Raw genomic sequence first — 27,042 nt, 5'->3', positions numbered from 1 at the left:
AACTCTGCATTTTTAAACTTGTAAACAACAAAAGTAAATCGCCCTTTACACTGGTATTTTAGTTGTTTTTTGAAATTTTGTGCATTATATCATGATGCAAGCATTAGGAAAAAAATGTACAAATTTGAAATTTTATATCACAAAAGAATTATGACACATGAATTGCATCATGTTTTAACATGCTTTTTCTTATTAATTTAGAAATATAATGTTACCACCAAAAGAAAATTAATAAAAACAAATATATTTTGGCTGTAGAATATAGTTCGAACCCAGGCAGTGGTGGTGCATGCCTTTAATCCCAGAACTTGGGATGTGGAGGCAGGTGAATCTCTGTGAGTTTGAAGTCAGCCTGACCTACAGAGTGAATTCCAGGACAGGCATCAATGCTACACAGAGAAACCCTGTCTCGAAAAACCAAAAACTATATATAGTTTAATATGTTTACCAGTATCACCTCTAAAAACAAAATTCAATTACTTACTTCTGTGGTCAGACTGTAACCCATAATGACCTCACTTAAAAAAGAAAGCAATATAAAAAAATTAAGCCATTGAATTTACTAACTTATTTCAATAGGACAACATTATGTGTAAATGATTACTTATAATCTATTCTTTTTGTTACTCAGTGATGGAAATGCAGTTGTTTTGGCATCTCAACAAATGCTAATTTTGCATTTTTATCATGCTTTCTGATGCAGTATGCATTTAAAGAAATTAACAATATGAGTAAGATATTTTTATGTGTATGTGTTCATGTGTTGGAGAAGGTGCTCACACTTGACTATGTGTGTGTGGGTGTGTGTGCATGTGGATGTGTGCATGTGCTCATGCTCACACATGCATGTCAAAAGTCAATACCTGTTTTTCTTCTTCTACACATATTTCCCGAGGGCAGATCTCTCACTGAACGTAGAATGCACGTAAGTGCTGGAATGTCTGGCCATGTAGCCCCAATGATCTTCCTTCCTCCACCTTTTCAACACTGGAGTTACAAGTGTGCCCTTTAATGCTCAGCTTTTTACACAAACACTAGGTTGGAAGCTGAGCACAGGAGTGCTTGTGTGGTAAGCAACTGGGCGACTGAGGCATTTCCTTAGCCCTGTGTAATTATTATTACTGACTTTACATACACCATTTGTAAGTAATTCTAGGACATGCAAACTAAATTTATAATTATGTTATATTTTGGAGGATAAAGTCAGTTAGACTCAGTACTCAAACATGGCTTGTATGTATCATACCAAATGGGGCTCAGCTAATGGAAAAGAGAAGCAAAATGTATATAGGGAATGATCTATACAGCTAAGGAAATGTACAGGATTGAAAGATCTGGAAGTAGAATAGGAGAACTAAAGTAGGGGGAATATTATGGTAAGGATCCTAAATCCCACATAAAAATTCATGAGACAAAGGCTAGATACCAAACGGAAGAGTTCATGGGAAATAGTGGAAACTTTACAGTTGGCCTACATCAAGGAATTGTCCAATTATATTTGTGTCCTTGAGGTTATATTGAAACATCAGAGCCTCTGCTTGCCTTTTCCTTGTCCACTACTTAATCTTGATGGTTTCCCCAAAGCAACCAAAACCAGCCTATAGTAACTTAGGGTATGGAAACAATGTCTCATAAAAAACAAACCCCCATATCCTCAAATATAGGCAGGAAAAGCTGTCATTTTTTCTGATTTGTGTGCTGTACCAACAATTGAACCAAACAGTATGAGCAGATATATAGCAAACTAGGAGTTGATCATCCTGTAATACATGCACATCACTGTGATCAGTAAAATGAAAGATATGAATAGTAGACAAGAGATACACAGGGATTCTCCAAGTCCTCCATTTTTTCTAAATTATTCTGTATAGGAATTAGTTTACATATCTATTTTCCCTAAGTGCAATATCCCTCAATGTAAGAACCTTATATTTTGCATGGATGGGTTCAGGAAATAACATTTAGTACTTAAGTATTACATATCAGATTGAAACTGTGTCAGACTGTGAAATTTACTCTTCATAAGTGATCCATTTCATGTCACGCCTCCCTGCAATCTGTAGAATCGCCATCAGTTGTAGTTGTTCAACAGCAAGCCTCTGTCGGTCTAGTCTGCCCTGAAAATGCCATCGTTCATAGCAATGTAGAGGGATAGGATAAATCACATATTTTAGCTTCATCAAGGGTGTTAAACTATGCATGATATTCACAAGCATAGGCATTGTGATGGGGTTAGAAGCAAAGGCCAGGATATGGAGTTGAGTACAACGCATTAGGGCAGGGATAAGAACAGAGATTGCAGAATCATTTATAAGACAATGATTTATCTCTAGATGATTAAGAGTACCAGAGAGATTTAACAGAAGAGTTTGAAAGGGCTCAAAGTCATTCCAATACATTGTGTTGTAAATAATAAGGCAATGATTTATCTCCAGATGCTTAAGAGTACCAGAGAAATTTAACAGAAGAGTTTGAAAGGGCTCAAAGTCATCCCAATACATTGCATTGTTACTAAGATTCAACATATTTAAGTGGGAAGCCTGAGGGCACTGGGCTAGAAATCTGAAGTCTCTGAACGATATATCACAGAATGACAGATACAAAAAATCCAGACTAGGTGGCAGAACTCTGTAGAGAGAAAACAACAATAAAACTTCTGAAGAATGAGGACTGAATGAGAAAAACTATACCTTTACATCCAGAATAAACCACTTTTCACACGCGGTGTAAGTGGGTATTAATGCATTAATCTGTACTTTCTTCACTTAATTGTTTTGTGACTCTGAGAAATTTTTTTAGGCATTAACTTGTTATGTAGTCCTGGCTGTCTTGGAACTTACTATAAAGATCATACTGGCATTGAACTCAGAGAATCTGCCTGTCTTTGCTTCCCAAGTACTGAGGTTAAAATCATGTGCCAACACACATGGCTGATAGTTTGGTTTTCAACAATGAGATAAAATTTCTTTTAATCTTAAGAATATGTAAAGTGTATTATAACTGATGATTTTAAGAAATATCAAGAAAAACTAATGCACTTGATACTTAAAATATTATCCATTGTATATTTCAGTTCATGTTTTTAGTGGAAAAAGATCAGAAAGAGCAATCAACTGAAGATTACCTTTGGTCAGTCCCTACATGTCGTCCTCTACTTTCATGGCCTATACCTTGGTGACTACAAATTAGTAAAGTGATCTGTCATTGTAAGTCATTGGCATCTATGATTATGTGCATCAATGCTATAGCAAAAGTCTTCCACCATCTCAATTCCTCTTTCTTCTCATAGCTAGAGGGCTAGTGGTTTTCCGCCTTTGTATTTCTGTACTTCTCTTTACATTGCTGGCTGCTTAGTTTTTGTAATTCCTCCTTCAGGGTCAAATTCCCAAAAGTGACAAAGTGGAAAGCTTAAAAGGTTTTGAGGAGTTTAGGAATACCCATGAATATTTTTATTTTGTCCCAAGAGTTAACCAGGAAACCCAGAAACCTGCCCGAAACTCTTACCTGAGCACGCTGTCCAGATGATTTTTGAGACAGAATGAAGACAATTTGAGTTCTTTAAAGGTTTCCATACTTTGCAAATGACTAAGGAAATTTTTAAAGACTTTCCCACTCAGAGATCTAAAAGTGACTTTAAGTAGTCTACGGCTCTTTAGGTGGCTCATCTGAGACAGGATGTTGGTAATATCACTCAGTGAACCCTTATCAACTGACAGCTGATTAACACAGTTGAGATCAAGAAATCTCAGGGGGCGTTTGCAGTCACCCAATTTAACAACTTGTAAATCTCGACAGCATATGTGCAAAGCCCCTAAACTCTCCACAATTTTCCTCACAAGCACAACCAAAAATTCCTTTTCCATTAAGGAGCCACCTAGGGAAGGATCCACTAGTAAATCGACAGGCCCCATGGGTAAGCAAATCATGGACCCTAATTCTATAAAACAAAGCTGTCCTTTCATCTTCGTGACAGAGTTGTCAGAATAAGTACAAGAGTCGAGACAGAAAGGTGATTTGATGCCAAATTCAGGGCATGTGATCCTACAGTCAATGTCTTGCCTTAAATCTAGGATCCTCAGTTTAGGTTTCCTGTAGGGGTAAGAGGAGATAGAACATCTGAGAAAAAGCAAATGATAATGAAACCCAGTAGGATCAATGATGACATATAGGAACAAATCCTTTTATCTATAGCTGGTACTCCTTGTACTAATTGCCAACAAGTCTTTGTCATGAAAATTCAACCCCTTCTTCCCCCATCCTTTGTACTCCTTAAATCCCCTCCAGTCTTAAATCTCCTGTCTTTCTCTTAAGTAACACCCATTCCATAAACCCATCAATAGAATCCCCAATAACAGATTTCCTAAGGAATATTGAAGACATCAGTCTTTAATGTGTTACCAAGTTTTAGCCGAGTCTCACAAATTAACCTTCAGCATTCACTAGTTACTCATTCTAAGAGAGTATCAGGCTGTAGTATTACCTCCTATGTCTTACCATGCCACTATTATATAGTCTTACCGAGAAGCAGAGTTCTTTGCAGGAAATACTGGAAGATTCTCAATCATGGCTTTCAGGAGTTCATGTTGAGGATCCCGGACAGTTAATGTCCCAAGATGGAGACAGTAAAAGGGCCAAACTTTCACCATCTCACTCAATATATTCTTATGCCCTCCTTTGAAGGCAGCAATGAACAATGGAACAAAAAAACATCTTGGAATATCCTCCAGAGCTTGGATTGCTGCAGACTCATGTCTCAGCAAACACTGTATAGCAAGATCGAACAGAGTTTTGAGGTTCTTTGCATCCATTTTTGTGAACCTGCATCAGGAGAAAAAGCATTTAGAAGTTCTGGGAAAACACACAGTGTCTTCTTTGCAGCCTGTGATAGCATGGTAGAAATGATTTAAAGAATGAATCAATCAGATAGCCACCACCAGCTACATCTACGATAGACACAGATTAGAAATAGACTTGTGAGTTTATAACTGTATATGTTTATGTGTGTGTTACTACTCTCTCCCCCATGTATATACACTATGTGTCTTATAAAATGGCATCAAAATGGGTAGCAAGTAATCAGAAAACAATTTTTGTCTGTTATCTACATGAATTTCAGTATTTTCCCTCAGTAGTATATAAGCTATGATGAGGAAAAAGGTGAATCTACAAAGTGGTACAACAGTAAATATTAAAACATCAAATTAATTGTGATTAAAGAGAAAAAGAAGGACATTCTAGCTCTTGATTTGTTTCACTCCCATCACTATATTTGTGGCAGATGAAGACACCAAAACTCTACAAGATACTCGTGAAGTAAGATGGCTAAGAACTTAAAGTTGACCTTAAGAAAATTCAGAAAAATTAGTCATGATTTAATCCTAAAGATGAAAAAGAAACAATAAAATCAAAATAATGCATTAGAGTTTGGGACAAAGACTTCAAAAGTGTTCAACTCAAAGCTGTATGTTATCTAACTTGTGGAAATTAAAGATTAATTAGTCAATCTGATCATGGAATAATGACTTCTAGAGTGTAGGAGAGATTGCAGGGGTTGGGGTGACAAAACACAGTCAGATATAATTCATGTAACCTAGAGGTTGGTATGGACATATCACAATGAGTCTCATTAATATGAATTATGACTATGTGTTAGAAAAAAATGAATATCAAATGCATATCAAACAGACAATATGGAGGGTTTAAAACTGCAGTCTTTGAAACACACAGGCTCTGAGAAACAATAAATTGATGTGGATAGGAGCAACTTTGAAGAAAATTTGTTAATGATGGAAGAAAACAAAATGAGGGGAATTAAGAATCCTGTAACACATAAAAGAGTCAGAAAGCTCCTAAATTTCTCTTCTACTGCAGGAACAACAAATTCTCTAAAATGCCTACATAGCAATGATAAAAGGAAAACAGTATGATAAAGTGGATAGATTATAAGACAATGTAGCATCATATGAATGCACAAAATAAGGAAAAATTTGAAGCAAAAACATTAAAACCATCAGAAACAAAATAACTGTTGCTTATCACCTACCTAGTATGGTACTTTGCTACAGCATCTTGTACACTTTATGGCATTGTCTTTTGATAAAATAACTTGATGACTAAGATTTAAAAGGTGTTACATTTTCTTGAGGCTTCTGGGATTTCAATCTCATGCACATGTCTAAGGGTCTTACAAATGTGGTCTTCTGTTGTAGCTCAAAGTGCAAGAGAGGGTAAGTACTTCCTTTTAGTGAATAACTTTCTTTCGTGTGAAGAAAAAGACATTCTAGAAAGGAAGGGACTGGGAGGTTTCATGTAACAAAGTAGCTAATTTCACACACTGTTACAAATGTTAGTGAAATGTATTCAAGGATTTTCTGTTTAATGTTAGTAAAATGTATTCAAGAATTTGCTGTTTAATGTAGTGAAATGTATTCAAGAATTTACTGTTTGCGCTCTATTACAAGGTCACCATGTTTCTAGGAATATCTGTGAATATTCCAGTACTTAGGTTCACAATTCAGTTGCGGATGTGCCTGATATGATTGGTAAAGACTCCAGAGTCCATTATAAAGGCTTTGGAGCAATGCTACATAATTATTCTTTTCCCTGACAAACTCAACACTAAAAACATTTAAAGAGTTCTCCTTAAATTGATGTTTAAATGGAATTCAATTTCAAAAATATCTACATTTTAATGGGTTAGACAGCTTGATGGTAAAGTTCATATGTGAAAGAATACACACGAATAGCTAAGAAGAGAGAAGGAAGGCACTTGAGAAGGGAATCCTGATACCAAGAAAACGAAAACTTTCTAGAGAATTTCTGTAATTACAATATCTTGTCACTGCTATAAGAAGAGACAAATAGCTGAATGAAATAGGTGAGAACAGATGGCCCTGATGATCCAACATTTCAGAGCATCTCTGTTGAAATTTCCTCTGAGTTCTGCATCCAGAACAGCTTCAAGGCTACTGACTGAGATGATCAAGTCTCACAGAATATTCCAGTCAGGACTCGACCATAATAAAATTTTCTTATGTCCCCATGAGATTATTAGCGCCACCAATCATCAGGAAGTAGCCAAGAAAACTATGCCCACATTCTCCTCAAAAAAGGGTTATTGATGCTTGTCTTTGTTTAGAGTGTTGGTTACAAGTTGTTGTGTATAATTGTCAGGAAAATGCTAAACAAAGGAGATTAGACTCAAGAGTTACTGTTTTGAAAAGAAAAAGGGGAAATGCTGTAAGACAATGAACTTGTATACTGTAAAGCTTTGTTACTCATATTAGTTTACTGAACCACTTATTGGTTAGTAGCCAGGCAGAAAGCATAGGAGAGGGGAACAGACTAGGAGAATTCTGGGAAGAGGAAAGGCAGAGATTCTGCCACCAGCCAGACTTGGAGGAAACCAGGTGAGAATGCCTCACTGATTACCAAGTCATGTACAAATAAAACCAACCAAACAAAAAACAACTACAAGCATCCCTGCATCTTGTGAAGATTTCATGTCTGATAACCAGGTATCATATATTAAGCTATTGCTTAAACACTATGGTAAACATACCTCCTACCCCCAAATAAGCAAAGATTAGAATGGAAGCCATTAGAACAGATATTTTTGTCACCAATGTATAATTCCCATGCAATCATAAGAAAACATGAAATTCTTGGGTAAAATAACCATAGAAGCTATGTACATACTACATGGTAAACAGAAGGAGTTAGAGAACTAGTTATAGAGGCATATGCCTGCAATCCCAGGACTCAATAGGCAGAAGCAGATGGACTAGTAGTTCCAGGTATTCTCAACTACATAATGAGTTCAAAATGCACCTTGGACTACACGACACCCTTTCTCAAAAATCCAAAGTCATACAGACAAGCAAAAGAGAAGGCAGGGTAAGAAAACGCAGGCTACTGAAAAGGATAAAGAGTAAAACATCAGGAATCACAAAAGAAAGGCTAGGACAGCTTAAAAGTACTGAGAAACAGAAAGGCTATTCATCCAAGAGTAGCCACGTCTCAAAAGTTCTAGCACCAGTTCTGAGTGAAGGTATGAGGAATAAGGAAAAGTCACCTCCAAATGTAATGTGTCTCTGACAAAATGATGGACACCCCTGCTTCAAAGGTCATCCCAAGCTTCTCACTAGCATTAATTCAATCTGGGAAATTTGGGGACTATGATTCTGCTATTGGCACTAGTCAATGTGAAAGAAAATTATTTCTTCCTCATTAATGTCTGAGGGATATCCAGTCAGGTACAATCTTGAGAGCAACCAACTATTTAAGACAAACCTACTCTGGTAAATAAGAACTAGAGAGAGGCTGCCACATCAGCTTTATGGGGAGACACCTGTAGAAGGCAGTGATGGGTTGGGTGAATGACAGGCAAGGAAGAGCTGAAAAAGAGAGGCCGCAGATACTCGGGTACTGAAGGCCCTACCACTCTGAGGTCATACTATTTGCATGTTAATGAGCAATCTCTGCCACCCTGTGAGGACACTGATGATCCCAGGCATGAGGTTGGGGAGCAGTCCTACATCTGAAGTCACTTACCTTTGGTTCAGAGCTGGTGAAACTGAGAATCCTGAGTTTCAGGTCCACGAAGGCCTTAGGTTGCAGAAGCCTCCTCCCTCTCACAGATGGTCTACTGTTGGGTGATAAGTGAATGCGCTAAGACAAAAATTCCAACACAGATCTCAGTGCTCTATTTCCTTCTCCTGTCCTCTTCATTCACTTATTACTTTTTTCTACTTTGAAATTAGAACATTTTATTAATTATTTGGAAATTTCACAATGCATAAAATGTATTCTATTAATATTTGATCCCAATACTGCCCATATATCCTCCTAGATCAATTCCTACCTCTAAATGCCTTCCAACTTATATCTGCTCTTTTTAACAAACATTGGGTATGAATAGTTCTACTTTTGCCCAAACCGAGTTTTAACTTAATCCACTGTACGTCTGTGAGTATGTGCTGCATAGTTATTGTGGCACAGAAGCTGACTTTAATATTTTCTGTGTACTTCTATATATAGTTTAGCTACTACAGTGGTTTCTTTTCTTCTTTCTTTTGGGATTTGATACTGAGCCTCCACAGATGGCTATACACTATGAAAAGATAAACCTGAAGGTGTCACATAACCATCCAACATGGTACAGAAGTTACAACACAAAATTTTAAGAAATTTGAAAAAGCACAGCAAATGAAAATATCTCCTCAATGCCATATCAAAAAAATAACCTGCAGAAGGGCTTAAAATGTTGAACAAATAGTCTAAAAGTATAGTTGAGAAAAAAAGTATGGTTTTCAACTAATCAAATCAGGGTAGAGGGAAGTCAGTAAACATAATTACTTCGTGATTTTTGCTTCCAGATTCCTATCTTGAATTCCTACCCTGACTTCCCTGGATCATGGATTTATAAGAGGAAAAGTGAAATAAAACCTTTCTTCCTGAAGTTGCTTTTAGTTACGGTGTTTATCACAGAAGCAAAAAAAAAAGCAAACTAGAGCAAGAATCTGTAGACCATTACATTTAATAGCTATAGGATACATATCTTACCAGCAGTCCATGGGATATTCTGTGATATAGATACCAATGTAAGTCACTGAGCAAGTAAAAATTATTTAAAAGTAAAGTCAGTATTTTCTATCTTAGCAGATCCTAAAGCAATAAAATAATAAATCACTAATAAGGAAAATGACAGAAATGAAACAATCCAAATAAAATTATACATTATGCCACAATGAGCTATAGGTAAGTGAAGCAATCAGGAAGCATGTTAAAAATCCTGAAATCTAGTTTGGGAAATCTAAGAAACACCCCAAGGAATAGACACTAATGCCATTGTGCTCAGCTGCCTATGAGGACTTGAAGGTATGACATTACTGTGAAAGACACCACACATTTCAGGCATAGGACTTGGAAGAATTGATCGGCAAACAGCCCTCATGTCTCATCCATAAGGACTAGTTCTTACAATTTTCAATGTACTATGCAAGCTGCTAACAGGGAAAAGCAATCAATAATCATATGCAGCTTTCAGCCCTGGTGTGGGAGAATTGTCTTTATTCTGTCAATACTGTTTTAAATAAACACTCATTGGTTGATAGCCAGGCAGGACGTTTAGGTGGGAAAACCAGACAGGAAGTAGAGGTGAGACAATGAGAACGGGAGTATTCTAGGGATGATGAAGCCCATTCCTCCCAGTCCTTCCCAGACCACAGAAGAAGCAGGATATGAACTGTCCCGCTGAACAAGGTACTGAGCCATGTGGCTAACATAGATAAGAGTAATGGATTAATATAAGTTACTAGAGCTAAAAAGAAGCATGAGCTAGTGGGCCAATCAGATTATATCTCATGTAGAATCTCTGAATGATTTTCTTTGGGGTTTACCGACTGTGGGAACTGGACAGGACAGAAACCCCAACAAGTAGGCCCTCAAGTTACAGAGCCCATTGTCTTAGTTACTTTTCTATTGCTGTGAGGAGACACCATGACCAAAGAAAGTATAAAAAAGTAACATTTAATTAGGGTTTTGCTTACAGTTTCAGAGGCTTAGTCCATGAAAATCAAAGTGAGGAGTAAGGTGACAGGCAGGCAAGTATGGTGTTGAAGCAGTAGCTGAGAGCTTACTTCCTGATCTGCATGCAGGAGGAAGAGAGAAAGTGAGACTAGGCCTGGAACTAGCTTTTAAAATGTCAAAACCCACTCCCTAGTAAAAGGCTTTCTCAAACAAAGCCACAATTCCTAATTGTCCCTTAATAGTTCACCAACTAGGAATCAAGCATTCAAATACTTGAGCCTATGCGAGCCATTCTCATTCAAACTACTCCATCCTGCTCTCTGGCCCGCATAAGTCTGTAGTCATATCTTAATGCAAAATGCACTCAGTCCAACTTCAAATGTCCCCACAGTCTTTCATTCTCAAGATTGTTTACAATTCCAGAGCTTAAAGTTTCTTGTGAGACTCGGGGTAATCTCTTAACTGTAACACCTGCAAAATCAAAATAAAAAACAAATTACATACTTCTAACATTTAATGACACAAAAATACATTACTACTCCAAAAGAGAGGAGGAAAGGGTCATAGTGAATAAATACTGGAGCAAAGCAAGACTGAAACTCAGCAGGCAAATTCTGAATCTCTATGGTTGATGTTAAAGTGATTATTAGATGGATATTCATATCTCCCACTCCTCCTAGTATTGCTGACTACATCATCAGTTTTTCTTAACAATGGAGCAGGATTCCACAACCCCTTTACACCTGTATGTTCCTTGAAAAAAAAGACAGAACCATGGGACTTACGCTAACAAGTTATTATGTTTACCTCAGTTAAAACCATCCATGAATTACATTTACATGAGCTTTGACTTAGTAATAGTCTCTGATAGAATTCCCTGCCGGCAGAAAACCCAAAGTCCTGCTGAAACTGTATTAATGTCATCGCGCAACTGTTATCAGTCAGCAAATTCATATCACAGGGAGAACTGTTTGTTGAGACAGTTCCCAAGATGTCCTACTGTTGTGGAACAATCCTTTTATACACTATGAATATGTAGTACTCTCATTGGCTAAAAAGAGCTCACTAACCTATAGCTGGGCAGGAGGAGGTTAGATGGGAAAACTAGACTAAAAGGATGCTGGGATGAAGAAGTACACAGTCAAAGGAGTCACCAGCCAGAGGCAGAATGAATTAGACACACAAAATGGGACCGACATAAAAGATACACGGCAGTATGTAGATTAATAGAAATGGGTAAATTTAAGTTATAACAGCTAGTAAGTAATAAGCCTGAGCTATCAGATGAGCATTTAAAATATAAGACTCAGTGTGTTTCAGAGCGGCTGCAGGACAGGGAAATTTCACCTACAAATGGCGTCCAACATTCAGGGCCACATCCACATAAAGCCAGTAAAGCTTTAAAAAAATGGAATCTAAACACACAAAATGGAGTCAAACTCAAATTCTTGGTAACCACTGTTTTCTTGTTTGCTAGAGGCAAACAGAGGCATGCCTACTTTAAGATGCATTTTCCTGGTTTGTGTTACCAGCATGGATGGATCTTTTGGGAGGTCCTGCTACTGAACACTTGAATGAGGTTTATGAGCAGCAAGCAGTGCTACTTGGTGGCAGCATGGACTCAACAACTTCCCAGAGTTCAGACAGTAAATGCTGCTCATACCTGTACCTCTGACATAAGCTAGGTTCTCAGTGACCAAAACAGGGCAGAATCAGCTGCCAAGGCATAGGCTTTGGTCCTAGCCACACCACTTAACAGTTTGAAGTTTGACTCATGTGGTCAGAAAAGGATAGATATGCGGTAAAGCAGGATCAGTTGGAAAAGCCTCTAAACGTGTCACAGTGTGTTTGAAAATATGCATAATCTTGGAAGAGAGAGAGAAATAGTATATAAAATAGTTTTAAAATAATTAAGTCCTAAAAGAGGGAGTAAAGTAATATAAAAGCAAAAGCAAAGTAAAGAGTAAAAAATACAGAGAGTCTGGATCCTGTATGTTATTCTGTCATCTTTGAATTCCTTGGTTTCTAGGACATACTGTATTGTGAGGACTGTGTGATTATATATTTTGAAAATGCCTTGACTTCCAAATTTTAAGTCAAAATGTGTATTACATTGCAGGAGAGGTTATGCTTTTATTTCCACAGGAAATGAGTGGCTGTGGACTCATTCTGGCTTAAAGAAAATCGGGTCTGAAAGAGAAAGATCCTCTGAAACCCTAACTACAAACATAAAGAAATGAACCTAAAAGAACTAAAAGACATGTAATGGATATTTTACCTACTCAAACACATAATAAAAACTCATATTTGACTGACTTATATACATCGCACAGTCTGTACTAGTGTTAATGCAAATATATACATTGTCTTTAAAACTTTATGCATTTTCAGAGCAAGGGGACCAAACACCAGTGAAAACTGATGGCCCATGTGATCCAGAATTTCAGAATACCTCTGCTACAGTCTCCTTGACATTCTTCATTCAAAGAAGCTTCAAGGCTGCTGGCTGAGATTATCCAGACTCACAGACTTCTCCTGCTGGTACTTCATTATTGTCCCAATTTTCTCAAGGTTTCCCCAAAGATAATAGCACCCACAAACAACTGGAAACAGTCTAGAGAAGTATTCCCACATTCTCAAACATTGGTTTTAGATGTTTGTTAACACTTAAAGGGGCTTGATCACAAGTTATTATTGGTAATGGTCATTTAAAAAGTTAGACAAAGATTAGATTCAAAGATCTCTTTCTGAAAAGATAAAGGTGGATATAGAAATGGTAGGATAAAAGGACAGTTTATTAAAACTACTTTTATGCTAAAAAGCAATTCCTAGTCCTAAGTATAAATATAAGTATTTATATTTGTATGGATTTTTGTATATTGATACAAATTTAAATTTAGTTTTGTTATATGCGTGTGTATGCACTTGTTGATGTTTATGCAGCTCATTTAGACATATCTGCTGGCAAAACCGACCTACTTCAGAGAAGGTGATGGGCACTGAAGAAACTCCATACGGAATTTATTTTATTCATGGCAAAAGTTGGCCACGTGGGCAAAGAAAATCCCTTTACTTCAATTGCTGACAGCTGTTGTCCAAACTGGACCAGTAAGATGCAAAAGAAAGTGAGTGACTCCTAAATTTTGTCAAGACAAAGCAGGAAATCCTTCAAAATTCCCTGCTTCTCAGAAATGTCTGTCTGATATACCAGGTCTATAGGCCATAGTTCGATACCCCAACATCATAGAAGAACCTAGGGTAACTGTCCAGTGATATTGATGTCCCTATCGTTAAGTTCCTTCTTAACGATCATCCTTCTGGGTTCTTTGATGGAGTTGAAGACTAGATAGTTAGAGTTGTCCTAAGTTATGATAAAAGGTAAATTAGGTACAAAACTGTAGCCTAACAAAGATACGATACATAATAGATTATTTTCTCTAATTTTGCCAAATAGACTGAATTTTGTAACTGTAATTCTTGAGAAATCTTTTTGTTATAGTTTTACTTTGATAAAAGTTAAAACCTTCCTTTTAGTTAGACAAAAGGGGGGAAATCCTGTGGAACATTTTTTGTATACTATGAATATGTATTACTACAGTTGGATAATAGAGAGCTTAGTGGCCTATAGCTTGGCAGGAGGAGGTTAGGTGAAAAACCAGACTAAGAGGATGCTGAGCTGAAGAGGGACAGACGTAGAGGAATTGACAGTCAGTTGCAGAATGAGTTGAACACATAAAATGGAACAGAGGCAAAAGGTACATTCCAGAATGTAGACTAATAGAAATGGGTCAATTTAACTTGTAAGAGGTAGTTAGTACTAAACCTGAGCTATCAGGCAAGCATTTATAATTAATATAAGCCTCAGTGTATTTGAGATTGTCTGTGGGACAGAAAAACTGCCTAAAGTCTGCTTTGCCTGAACAAGAAGTTTCAAAAGAAGGAGTCCTTATGCACCCTCTGCAGCTCTATCAACTTTCTATTTATCAACCCCCCTGCCCAGTCCTATAAGAGCCCTAACCAGCTCCTTCCCCTTCACACAAGTTCCATTCCCATGGGAAGTCATTGACCCTGCTGCTGTGCTAATAAACAGTCTCAACTGTTGAGAGAAGACTTAGGTCTCTTTCATGTCTTTTGTTCCTTTACTATTCTTAAATCTAACATTTTGGTGTAGAAACCCAGGAGGAATTCTTGGATTGCTGCCCTTTGGTAGCTCCATCCCTTCTTCTGGGACCTTCTGGACATTTTATCGACCTTGACTCCTCTTGGGACGTGGAACTTCGGGAGCACAGATACTTTATGAACTCACTATATATATATATATATATATATATATATATATATATATATATATATATATACACATACACATATACATATACATATATACATATATACACACACATGCACACACACACACACTAAACAGCCACTAGTTACTATCTGAAACCCACTGGTTTTTGTAGCTTCTGTCTCTGTGAACAGTACACCTTTATCCCAAGCTGATACAGGTATATCTGTGATTATCAGGTTTACAACAGAGCAAGATCCAGTACAGACAGGGCTGCAGATAAATCCTGACTCAAAAAAGTAAATGGCCTCATAAACTCGTATGTTTGAATACAGGTTCCCAGTTAGTAGGACTATTAGGAGGTTGTCACAAACTCATGGCAGGCCCAATTTATCTCTGTTTGCAACTTTCAGATCAGATGAGAGCTGTAACTAATACTCTAGCACTATACCTGCCACATTCCCCATCATGATGGCCATGGACTCACCCTTTGAAATTATAGGCAGCCCCCCAATAAATACATTGTAAAATTGCTTTGGTCATATCTGTTCGTAACAATGAGACGGTAACTAAGACAAATAACAATACAGATAATCAATAAAAAAAATGACAGTTTTTTCAAAAGGTAAGAGTGACAAAATTCTTAGTTGAACTAAATGAGAGAATGAATATATAAATTAGTAAAAACAGAGATAAAAGGGGGCAATACTAAGAAACACCAATGAAATTCTGAAAATTGTTAATTAACATTTGAAAACTCATATTCAAAGAATAACTAAATGAAATGGATAATTTCTTAGATAGGAAAGATATAAATAAGTTTAGAGATCCATAAAAATCAATAAGATTAACGTATCTCCCAACAAATAAAATCCTAGAAACACATGGATGAAGGAAATATTTTATTAGGCCTGAAAAATGCTCATGAGACTACCTAATTAAAAGATACAGAAAGTGCTAAACTTCTCCTCGTGGACAATATACCTTGATATCTAGCCTAGTTCAGAGTAAAAGTTTTAAAAATGTTTTGGTGGTGAACATTATTAATGTATTACTTTTTTCTAATAAAGTCTTTATAAACTGAATTTAATAATATATTTTAACACCATGATCAATTTGGCTTATATTAGGTATGCAAGGATGTTTCACTTATTAATAGGTTTGTAGTCAGAGGTCACATGATGGTCTTACAAGTGCAAAACAGGCCTTTATCAAAAAACCACTGAAGAATCTAAGACTAAAAGGAACATATCTCACTATAAAATACCTCTACACAATAAACCTACAGTCAAAATCATATCACAATTGAAAAACTGGAAGTCATTTTTACTCAAGTCAGCCAGGAGAAAGTATGATCTACCCTCTCCAATCTTATTCAATGTGCTGAATGAAGTTTTAGTTCATTGTAGGAAAGCAAGAGAAAATGGCAAATGATACACACAAACAGTAAAGGGAGATGTCGAATTATTCCTAAGAATCTTTGCTATAATCCTATAATTAAAAGACTCCAAATGCTCTAACAGAAAACATTAGGATTTGGTAAAAGCAGCAAAAAGGAAAAAAAAAACCATTCAGTATTACAAAATAAGTGCAAACACTGATGCTTTTCCATATTCTAATAACCATGACATTGACAAATAAATCAAGAAAACAATTTCATGAACAATTGCTTCAAACATTAAATACCAAGGAACAGACTTAACGAGGAAGTGAAAGCCTGAAACAGCTAATTTAGTAACAGTGAAGAAAGAAATCGAAGAAGGCATTAGAGGATGGAAAGACCTATAACATACAGGAATAAGCAAGGAAATATTAGCTGCTTTCAAATTATATCATAGAGCAATAGAAACATAAACAGCATGCTATTGCAACAAAACGAGATGTGTAAGTCAGTGGAATGTAATAGAAAACCCTGAAATATGATCATATATCTAGAATTACCTGATTATTGACGAAAAAAGTGCCTAAAACATCCACTGGAGAAAAGGAAACTATTTTTACAACACTTTAGTTATTTTTTGCTAATTTAGCAAAACTAACCATCTAAATGTAGAGAGAGTAACCTGTATCCCTGTCTCTCTTTACAAACATCAATTCAAAATCAATCAATGCTCCTAATGTAAGATGTGACATCCTGAAATTTCTATGAGAAAAACACTTTATAGGTACTGTATAGGCACAGTAAAGCCTCTTTAAATGCATTCTGGTAACAGCTCAGGAAATAATAGCAAAAACTGACAAATTAAATTTCGTGAAATTAAAAAGCTTCTAGCTGGGCGGTGGTGGTGCACACCATTAATCCCAGCACTTGGGAGGCAGAGGCAGGGGGATCTTTGTGAGTTCGAGGCCAGCCTTGTCTACAAGAGCTAGTTCCAGGACAGGCTCCAAAGCCACAGAGAAATCCTGTCTCGAAAACCCCAAATAAATAGATAGATAGATAGATAGATAGATAGATAGATAGATAGATAGATAGATAGATAGATAGATAGATAGATAAATAGCTTTTGCAGAGCAGTAGAAACAACAATATAGTGCCAACCAACAGAATGGTAATATTTTCTAGCCCTATATTTTATAGAGAATTAAAGAGGCTCTTTAAAGAGGCTCAATGAACATGAGAGAGCATTGAGAAGGAACAGGAGCAAAGGATCATGATATACATACTGAAAGTGTCATAATGCACATTTTGTATGATAACTTTTTTAAAGAGATGCACTGTGGAAAAATCCATCTATACACTGTAAATTTGTATTACTCTTATTGATTACTAAAGAAGCTGACTGGCCAACTAAACAGATAAGGTTAGGTGAGAGAACCAAACTGAGAATGCTGGGAGGATGAAAGGCAGAGTCTGGAGTCACCAGCCAGACACAGAGGGGGTAATTATTCAGCTACCCATAAGGCTGCATTTCCGGGTCACCTGTCATGTGATGTAGCCACACAAACCCCTTTTGCACATGCGCAAGGCGTGAGTTGCCCATCATCAGTGTGTGATATAGCCATGTCTTCCCACTGTGTGCATGTACTAGGCAGCCATTAAAAGCTGGATGCACCATCTTTGCTCTCTCTGTCCCCCACGCTCAGAGATGCAGACTCTCTCTCTTTCTCCCTCTCTCTCTCTGTCCACCTCTTGGAGAGGCAGCCTCTCTCCCTCCACCTCTTTCTCTGTCCCCAGTGCTCAGAGAGGAAGCCTCTCTCCCTCTCTCTTTCTCTCTACACCATTTTTCCCAGGCCTGTGTGCACTCTAATAAACTCCTAAGTGGGTTTGTTTGAGTCTCATGTTCTCTTCTCGCTCATTCCAGATCATTTCATTGGTGCTGTGACTTGAGAGATTCTTCCACCCCAGGTCTCTCTCCTGGGGTTGGAATCAAAACCAGAGCCCTTCTGGAAAGCAACCCATGCCTCCTTATGCCTTAGTGCGACCTCTCAGAAAAACACCAGCTTTGATTGGTAAGTCTTTCCATTTTGGTCAGCTTAACCATTTCTCTGAACCTGAGGAATTGACCGTTAAGCTCTCGGAAACCCTTTGGGGTTCCTAGAGATAGGGGGACTGTCCCCAACCACAGTCTTCAAGGCCATGGTTGTTCCCTTAGCTGACAATCATCTGCAGTTTGCTTCCCTCAACTAAAATCATGTTTGGACTGACCTAGCACTGCACATTCTGTGCAGTGCATTCAACAGATTCTTCTTTCTTTCTTTTTTTTTCCCCTTTTTCCCTCGCCATAAAAGGTCACTCGCAGTGACCTCTGGCTTCTCTGGCTTCTGAGTCACCCTGACCAGATCCAGTCAGGCCATAGCACCCCACCCCAGGTCAGGGGACACCCAGCCGGCCACAGGTCCTGACAGTGTTCATGCTGATTCACACCCCACCCACAGTCAAGAGATGTCTTACTGTGTGAGTCTTGTGGTGTTGCTGTTTTGAGGGTTTTCACGGCTTTGACCATGGGGACCAAACCTTTCAAACTTATCAATCCAGCTCCCCCTGCCCCGTGGTGCCTTTTAGAGGCCTTAAAGCCCTACCTGCAGATTCTCATACTTGTTCACTTTTGTTCAAAAAAATGGCCTTGTTACAATTTAGATGGTAATCACCTTTAATCCTGTTATTTTACGGGAACTTTCAAACTATCGTCAGTGCACAGGCAAATGGAAGAAGTTTCCCTACATCCAAGCCTGTTACTATTTAAGCTCTAAGTCTAAGCCCTCTGTCCTTGCAAACTGTTCACCTGCTCACATGTTCCTCGATAGGCCATCTGTACCTGAAGAACCCCCCCCCCACTTCTGCTCTGGACCCAGCTAACGAACCTCCACCTTTCCGAGCTCAGCAGGAAGCTACCCCGTTTCCCCAGCTTCTACCCCTGTCTCTCTAGTTCCTTCAGCCCCAGCTTCTATGCCTGTCTTTCAGCTCCTGCAGCCCCAGCTTCTATGGCAGTTCCTTTACCTCCTGCTGCCTTGCCACCTCCTGCTACTTGCTCTTCAACTCCCCCCCCCAACACCTGCTCTAACAGCCCTGCTGAATTATTCTTCCTTTCTGGTGCTTGGCCACAGCAGCCACCCTGCTCTGGCACCCACCTTTACCCCTTCTCTCACACACTCGCGTGCTGCTATAGAACCTAACCCTAACCAAGCCAAGCCCGCTACAGTTCTCCCATTGTGAAAGGTGGCTGGTGTAGATGGATTGATTAGGGTACATGTCCCTTTTTCACTCTCAGAACTTTCTCATATAGAAAAATTACTGGGCTCCTATCCGTCTAATTCTACCACTTTCATAAAACAATTCCAATATCTTACCCAAACTTACAATCTCACCTTTCATGACATTTATATGATCTTATCTAATAACCTACTTCCTGAAGAGCACAGGCGAGTTTGGGAGCAGGCCAGACTACATGCATGTGAGATTCACCAAACTCTTGCCTCCCATCCTCCTGGAGCAGAGGCAGTCCCAGAGCAAGAGCCACGCTGGGATTATTATACTCTGGGTGGGATTTTAGCTAGGGAAAGGTTTTTTGACTTGCCTCCTGGCAGGTCTCTTCCATAAGGCTGCCCTCAAGCTTACCAGCTTGCTTACCAACTATATTAAGCTCTTAGAGATCATTCAGGATTCAAAGGAAAATCCTTCCGCATTCTTGGAATACCTCACGAAAGCTCTGCTACAGTATACTAACTTAGATCCAGAAACTACGGAAGGCAGACAGTTACTCATAACCCATTTTTTTAATCAGTGCTACTCTGACATTAGGGCTAAGCTTAGACATTTGGAGAAAGGCCCCTTGACCCCGCAGACAGAAGTCTTAGAGTTGAATTTTAAGGTGTACCATGTGAGAAATGACAAAGCCCACAATCACTGTCATGTGTTAGCCACAGCCTCCCAACCGGCTGAGGTGACAGACCACCCGATCTGTGCTGTCCATGCTGCTCCCTTGTCCCCTGGGGCTCGAGAACTGCCAGGTCCATGTTTCAAATGTGGTAGAACTGGTCACTGGGCCCGAGCATGCCCTAATCCTCAGCTCAGTTCCATGAGACCTCGTCCGAGGTGTCATAGAGAAGGTCATTGGGCAGTAGATTGTCTTCATACATGTAGTGGCATGGAGACATTGAACCCAGAGAATTCCCAAGTTGACCTTCTAGGTCTGGCCATAGATGAGTGAGGCTTCCCGGGCTCCTCTGACACGACCACAACCGTCATCTGTAATGAGGAGCCATGGGTAGACATCATGGTATCAGGACAGCCCATCTCCTTTCTCATGGACACTGAAACCACATAATAGGTACTGAAGGAATTCTGGGGGCCTTCTTCTTCTAGTTTCTCTATTGTTGGGGTAAGGGAAGAGCCTTATCTACCTCAGCAGACCCCACCTAAACTGTGTGTTTAGGGGTATTTATCTTACTCATTCATTTTTAGTCATGCCAACCTGCCTGATACCTCTCATGGAAAGGGATTTTTTAGCAAAGGTAGGAGTTTCCATTTCCTTTGCTCCTCCCATTTACCTTACCCCAGACTCGCCAGTAGCTCCACTCTTCCTTCTCCGAGCCTCCCAACCTCCCAACTCTAATGTGTCTTTTCCTCTACCAGCCTCCCAGGTAGGTCACCAAGTCTGGGACAATCAAAACCCCTCTGTTGCTAAACACCATTCCCCATTGTTAGCCAATTACAAGATCCCACTAAGTTCATTACCCAAGCTCAGTATCCCCTGTCTCTCTAGAGCCTTAAGGGACTTAAGCCTATCATTTCTGATCTTTTAAGAAAAAAAGCTACTTTACCCCACCTCTTCTCCCTTTAACACCCCTATACTTGCTGTTAAAAAACCTAATGGAACCTCTCATCTGGTTCAAGACCTCTGCCTCATTAACTCTGCAGTGGTCCCTCTTCATCCTGTAGTGCCTAATCCTCACATACTTTTATCCAATATTCCTCCAGGTATCTCCCACTCCTCAGTTCTAGACCTCAAGGATTCTTTTTTCTCTATCCCTCTCAGCCCTCAATCTCAAAACATCTTTGCCTTCACCTTGACTGGGTAAAACTTTTGCCTCTGGCTCTACTAAGGCTTAGGGCTCTCTCCAAAGGCTCCCTTTTTATCTTGCCCTTTGAACTCATATATGGGCAGCCAATTTTAATCCCCAGCCTCTTACCTAAATCCTCTCCCCTTCCTGATCACCTGCTTATCCACTGTTATCCCATCTATGCTCCCTATTATGAGATTTCATCGACTACTCATTACCTCAACCATGTGTTAATTCATGGCCACCGCCGATTAAAATAGGGGATCAGGTATTATTTTCTTCCCCAGACCAATGCTCCTCATCCCTTTCTCCTAAATGGCAGGGCCCCTTTAAAGTAATTCTTGTAACTCCCACAGTGCCAAGCTCGAGGTACTTCCTCATTGGATTCACCTATCACATCTTAAACCTTTTACTTTACAGCTCAAGATACCCCCTCATACACAGTGACTCAAACAGGGCCCTGTTCCCTTAAGTTCCAGAGGACACCAGGATTAGCCACCCTTTCTCCAGTTCCAAAAAAACCAAAAGTCTCTTCCTTACTCAACTCTTTTGTGCCAAAAACTCCATATACTTTCCCTGTTCTTCTTTCTCCTATCTGCTTTCAATGTCATGCTTAAATTTCCAGTTAACCACTCAGCTATAATTACAGGAACCATCATTAAACATAGAGTCAGAGCTACAAGGATTGTCAAAAGCCCAGGCTGTAAGAAACAATAACGAGTTTGTAGACCCAAACTCCAAAAACTCACAAAACAAACTTTAACATGACAGGTTTTATCACTGACTGCAGCAGTGTTTCCTGGATATTAAGCTCCAGGGAGACAATTGGATCCACCTAAACAGACCAGACTTGCCCAGAATAAGTATCATTTAATTCTTTTCTTGTCATTCCTGGTCTTGGGAACCCCTGGGGGGGGGGAACCCTCTACCTTCCATCTTGAGACTCTCCTCTGTTAATCTCTAGGATCTAAGATTTTTTTTTCAAAACATAATTTTTGCCTTTCCAGCATTTTGCGAGGTCCAAGCTGCCAGTAAACCAATTCCTCAGAGCCTGGAAAATACAGCAGTAATCAGCCACCCCAGGACATGGTCAAACACCCAACTCCTCGACGCCCACAAAGTCAGTGTGAAGCAGTCATGAGAGACCTTACAGTGCCCCATTCACACTCATTAAGATTCTCAACTCCACCAAATTTTTATAATAAACAAAAGGTGGAATGTAATTATTCAACCACCCATAAGGCTGCACTTCCCGGTTGCCCGTCATCAGTGTGTGACATAGCCACGCAACCCCCTTGTGCGCATGTGCAAGGCATGGGTCACGCATCATCAGCATGTGACATAACCACATCTTCACCCTGTGTGCATGTGCTAGGCATCCATTAAAAGATAGACATGCCATCTTTGCTCTCTCTGTCCCCCTGCACTCAGAGATGCAGCCTCTCTCTCTTTCTCTCTCTCTCTCTCTCTCTCTCTCTCTCTCTCTCTCTCTCTCTCTCTCTCTCTGTCCCCCTCTTGGAGAGACAGCTTCTATCCCTCTCTCTCTCTGAACAACATTTTCCTCATGCCTGTGTGCACTTTCCCCTTCTAATAAACTCCTAAGTGGGTTTGTTTAAGTCTTGTGTTCTGTTGTCGCTAGCGCCAGATCATTTCAGAGAGAGCAGGAGATAAATGTACTGTGCAAATAAAGGTATTGCCACATTGCAGAACATACATAAGAAATATGGGTTAACTTAAAATATGAGATAGTTAGTAATAAGCCTGAGCAATTGTCTGAGCATTTGTAATTAATATTAAACCTCTTAATGTTTATTTGTGAGCAGTTGCAGGACAGGAAAACTCCCGACTACAAATGGTGCCCAATGTTCACGTACATCCACACAAAGCCTGAGAAAGTTTTTAAAAGGATTCTAAATGCAAAGAAACAGAGAAAAATGCAGCTTCCTAGTCTCACATTCTCATGCCAGGCACAGTGCAGGATGTCTCCCAACAGCTGCTTGCGGCATGGAGACAGCCACCAACAGCCATGAGCTAAGCAGCATGGTAGGTTTCTACATTCTCTTATATTTGTTGCAGTACAGAGAGGCTTCTTCTAGTCGTTGCCTGTGGGTTTAAACTACAAGTGTAAGCTCTGCCAGCATGTTGTATGGCAGGTTTGGGGATGTTGCTCATGCAGACAGAAAAGGTTACAGAAAATGCAGTAAAGACAGATTCAGATGGAAAAAAAATCTAGACAGGCTACAGTGAGTTTAAAAATATACTACTTAGGCATGAGAGAAAAAAGAAAAATAATACTGAAAGTACTTAAAAAAGAAATAGTAATAAAACATTAAATAAGCTGTGTAAAGATGGGAAATACACAGGGTGTGGATCCTGTATATTATTGGACTATCTTTAAATTTTTTGGTTCTAAGAGGCTCTGGATTATTTTTTTAAAAAAACTGCTAGATTCAACCAATCTATATTTTTTTTTAAAAAAAAAATCTTGATTTCAAAATTTAAGTCAAAAGTTATATTACTTTGTGGAAAGGCTATGCTTATATTTTGACAGAAAATGAGAGACTATGCATTCATTCCAGGTTAAAGAAAATCTGGTTTGATCAAGGAAGACCCCATGAAAAAGCTAACTACAAACATTAAACAACTTAGAAGAACTACAAGATATGCAAAATATATTTTACCTACTCAAACATAAAACAAAATTAAATTATCTTTGGTTGACTTACATTAATACAGAGATGTATGTTGCCTTTAAAAGAATATATATTTTCAGAGGAAGGAAATCAAACACCAATAAAAACAGATGGCCTAGGTGATCCAGCATTTCAAAATGCCTTTGTTACAGTCTCCTCAGAATTTTGCATCCAGAACTGCTTCAAGGCTACTGTCTGAGATCATACTCCAGTCAGGACTTGACCATAATTATAAATTTTCCCAGGACCCCCAAAAGAAAATAGTGCCCACATCAACAGAGTAGTCTAGAGAACAACATCCACATTCCAAAATGATGGATTATATTTATTTATTATCATTTATGGCAGATTGGTTACAAATTGTTATTGGTAATGATAAGGAAAAAAACTAAAAAAAAAAGTTTATATTCAGGGATCATGTTCTAAAAAGAAAAGGGGGGTGTGGGCAGTGGTGGCACATGCCTTTAATACCAGCACTCAGGAAGCAGAGGCAGGCAGATCTCTGTAAGTATGAGGACAGCCTGGTCTAAAAGAGCTTGTTTCAGGACAGGCTCCAAAAGCTACAGAAGAACCCTGTCTAAAAAAACCAAAAAAAGAAAGAAAGAAAGAAAGAAAGAAAGAAAGAAAGAAAGAAAGAAAGAAAGAAAGAAAGAAAAGAAAGAAAAGATGTGGATATAGAAATGATAGAAGGGTAAATTATTGAACTTACTTTAATCCAAAAAGCAAAAGCAACTATTAATCTGAAATGTTTTACATTGAGAAGGATTTTGATTTTTTGATACATTTTTTCCTCTTTTCTTTTATGTATTGCTTTTACTGAGCTGTAATGTTTTTTTTTTATCTGCTCCCCTTCCTTCCTCCCCTTTCCTCTTCTACCCTCTCCTGTGACTCCCACACTCCAAATTTATTCAGGAGATCTTATCTTTATCTCCTTCATATGTAGATCCATGTATATCTTTCTTAGAGTCCTCTTTGTTGCATAGGTTCTCTGGGGTTATAGCCTGTAATCTGGGTTTTCTTTGCTTTATGTCTAAAAGTCACTTATGAGTGGGTATATATTATATTTGTCTTTCTGGGTCTGGGTTACCTCACTCAATATGATTTTTTCTAGATCCACTCATTTCTCTGAAAATTTAAAGATGTCATTATTTTTACCACTGGGTAGTACTCCATTGGGCAAATATTTGACAATTTCTTTCTTTCTTCCTTCCTTCCTTTCTTTTTCTTTTTCTTTTTTTTCAAGATGGATTTCTCTGTGTAGCTTTGGAGCCTGTCCTGGAACTCACTTTGTAAAACAGGCATGCTTTGAACTCACAGAGATCTGCCTGCTTCTGCCTTCCCAATGCTGGGATTAAAGGCATGCACCACCATGCTCAACTATACCACATTTTCCTTATCCATTCTTTGGTTGGGGGGCATTTAGGGTGTTTCTTGGTTCTGACCATTACGAAAAATGTTGCCAAGAACATATCTGAGCACATGTCCTTATGGTATGATTGAGCATCCTTTGGGTATATACCCAATTGATGAAAATTTAACATTGTTATACTGTATGTACATTTCTACTTTTATTTGGAGTATTGTGTTTATGCAGCCCATTTAAAAATGTAATATATAATTAAGAAATACAGATTAATACTTATCTATAATAGTTAAACTTATAGTCACGTTAAGTATGTTTTCAAGGTCATAAAGAGCTACATTGAGATAGATAGATAGATAGATAGATAGATAGATAGATAGATAGATAGATGGTCTTCATACACTTCAAAGACCTACAGAATATGGCATTTAATATGTTTACTAACCTAAGACTTTTAATGACAGTGAGACATGTCTGCGCCTCGCAGCACCAATCTATTTCAGTACAGGTGATGGGCATCAAAGAACCTCTGTATGGAGTTTGCTTTCCTTATGGTAAAAACTAACTTTATAAAACGTCTCTTAGCAGAGTTATCTGGGAGAATACATTTTAGACTTGTAAAATTATTTTTAAATGTTTTATAGATAAAAGTCAGGCATGGAGGCAAACACTTATAATTCTCACATTCAGAATGCAGAGGCATGTAAATCATAAAGTTTCCAACCAGACACAGCCGGGAACTGAAAAAAAGTTCTAAATGACTTGGAAATGAAATCACACTCATCTCCAACAGGTATTTCTTTTTCAGATGCAAAAGTATTTTAAAATACATATTAAATAAACTGGAAGGGAAATCAGCATCTACCATTTTAAAAGCCTGGTATATGAAAACTAGTAAGACAAATATACAAAGAAAAAATTGTGTGTTCGTTACTTTGGGGGGGGTTGTTTGTTTGTTGTTTTGTTTACTTTTTAATATAAGCCCTTACCATGTACTCAGGGTGATGCAAACCGAAAGAAAGTAAAGTTTTCCTCTTTTGCTGTTTGTATATTTTTTTAAGACAAGGCTACAGCAGGTACCCAGGCTGATGCAAATAATGATGTTTTTGTTATTGTTGTTTGTTTTTATTTGTTATTTGATTTTGTCGTTTTTTTCCCTGAGAGAAGACCTCACCATTTATCTAGGCTGAGGCAGAACTTGGAGTCTGCTTATTTCAGCCTCCAATATGGCACCACACCCAGCTCAGAAATATAGACTTTAACTAAAATGTGAAAGGATGTGAAGCATTTTAAATAGAGAATACAAAGCAATTAATCATATAATTGATGTGATTCACACCTCAGGAACTCATACTCACGCTACCTCGAGAAATAATGCTACCTCGAGAAAATAAGCCGGGACGTATGCCTTAGGCAAACAGGGCAAAGAAAAGCTGCCTCACGAGAACAGGGCTGCCTCGCGCGAACAGGGCCAAACTGTTAAGAAATCCGATGAAAGCAATGATTAATCCCAAAATAGGTTCAGTTTATGAAAAGAAACTTCTGTTGTCACTGACCTGAGTAGGCGAGTGGGGAGAATTTTCCAACTTTTTCAGCACCTCAGGCTCAGAAACCGAGACGAGAGTCCGAGAACTTCAAAAGCCCGCTTGAGGATCCCAACAGGTCCT

General features: G+C 38.5%; 1 protein-coding gene across 1 annotated transcript; it reads right to left on the bottom strand.

The window, feature by feature from the left end:
- LOC146889213 (melanoma antigen preferentially expressed in tumors-like) lies at positions 1 to 27,042 on the bottom strand. Its single transcript, XM_087902603.1, has 6 exons — positions 26,932 to 27,042; positions 10,551 to 10,648; positions 8,554 to 8,647; positions 4,519 to 4,818; positions 3,505 to 4,089; positions 1 to 2,628 (listed from the first exon to the last, which is right to left on the bottom strand). The coding sequence occupies exons 4-6, from the start codon at positions 4,806 to 4,808 to the stop codon at positions 2,013 to 2,015; spliced, it is 1,491 nt and encodes a 496-aa protein (XP_087758729.1). The 5' UTR covers positions 4,809 to 4,818; positions 8,554 to 8,647; positions 10,551 to 10,648; positions 26,932 to 27,042; the 3' UTR covers positions 1 to 2,012.

This window comes from Myodes glareolus, chromosome X (assembly GCF_982192425.1).
Source record: "Myodes glareolus chromosome X, mMyoGla1.1, whole genome shotgun sequence".
Lineage (NCBI taxonomy): Eukaryota > Metazoa > Chordata > Mammalia > Rodentia > Cricetidae > Myodes > Myodes glareolus.
The sequence above is the reverse complement of the archived record's forward strand: the minus strand, read 5'-3'. Positions and strand labels throughout refer to the sequence as shown.

Excerpts from the sequence above, each read along its gene's own strand:
- LOC146889213 (XM_087902603.1), bottom strand. The coding sequence starts at position 4,808 with ATGGATGCAAAGAACCTCAAAACTCTGTTCGATCTTGCTATACAGTGT. Across the intron at positions 4,090-4,518 it reads GCAAAGAACTCTGCTTCTCG|GAAACCTAAACTGAGGATCC; the intron begins GTAAGACTATAT and ends TTACCCCTACAG. Across the intron at positions 2,629-3,504 it reads CATCTGGACAGCGTGCTCAG|AGTTCTGCCACCTAGTCTGG; the intron begins GTAAGAGTTTCG and ends TTCTCTCTACAG.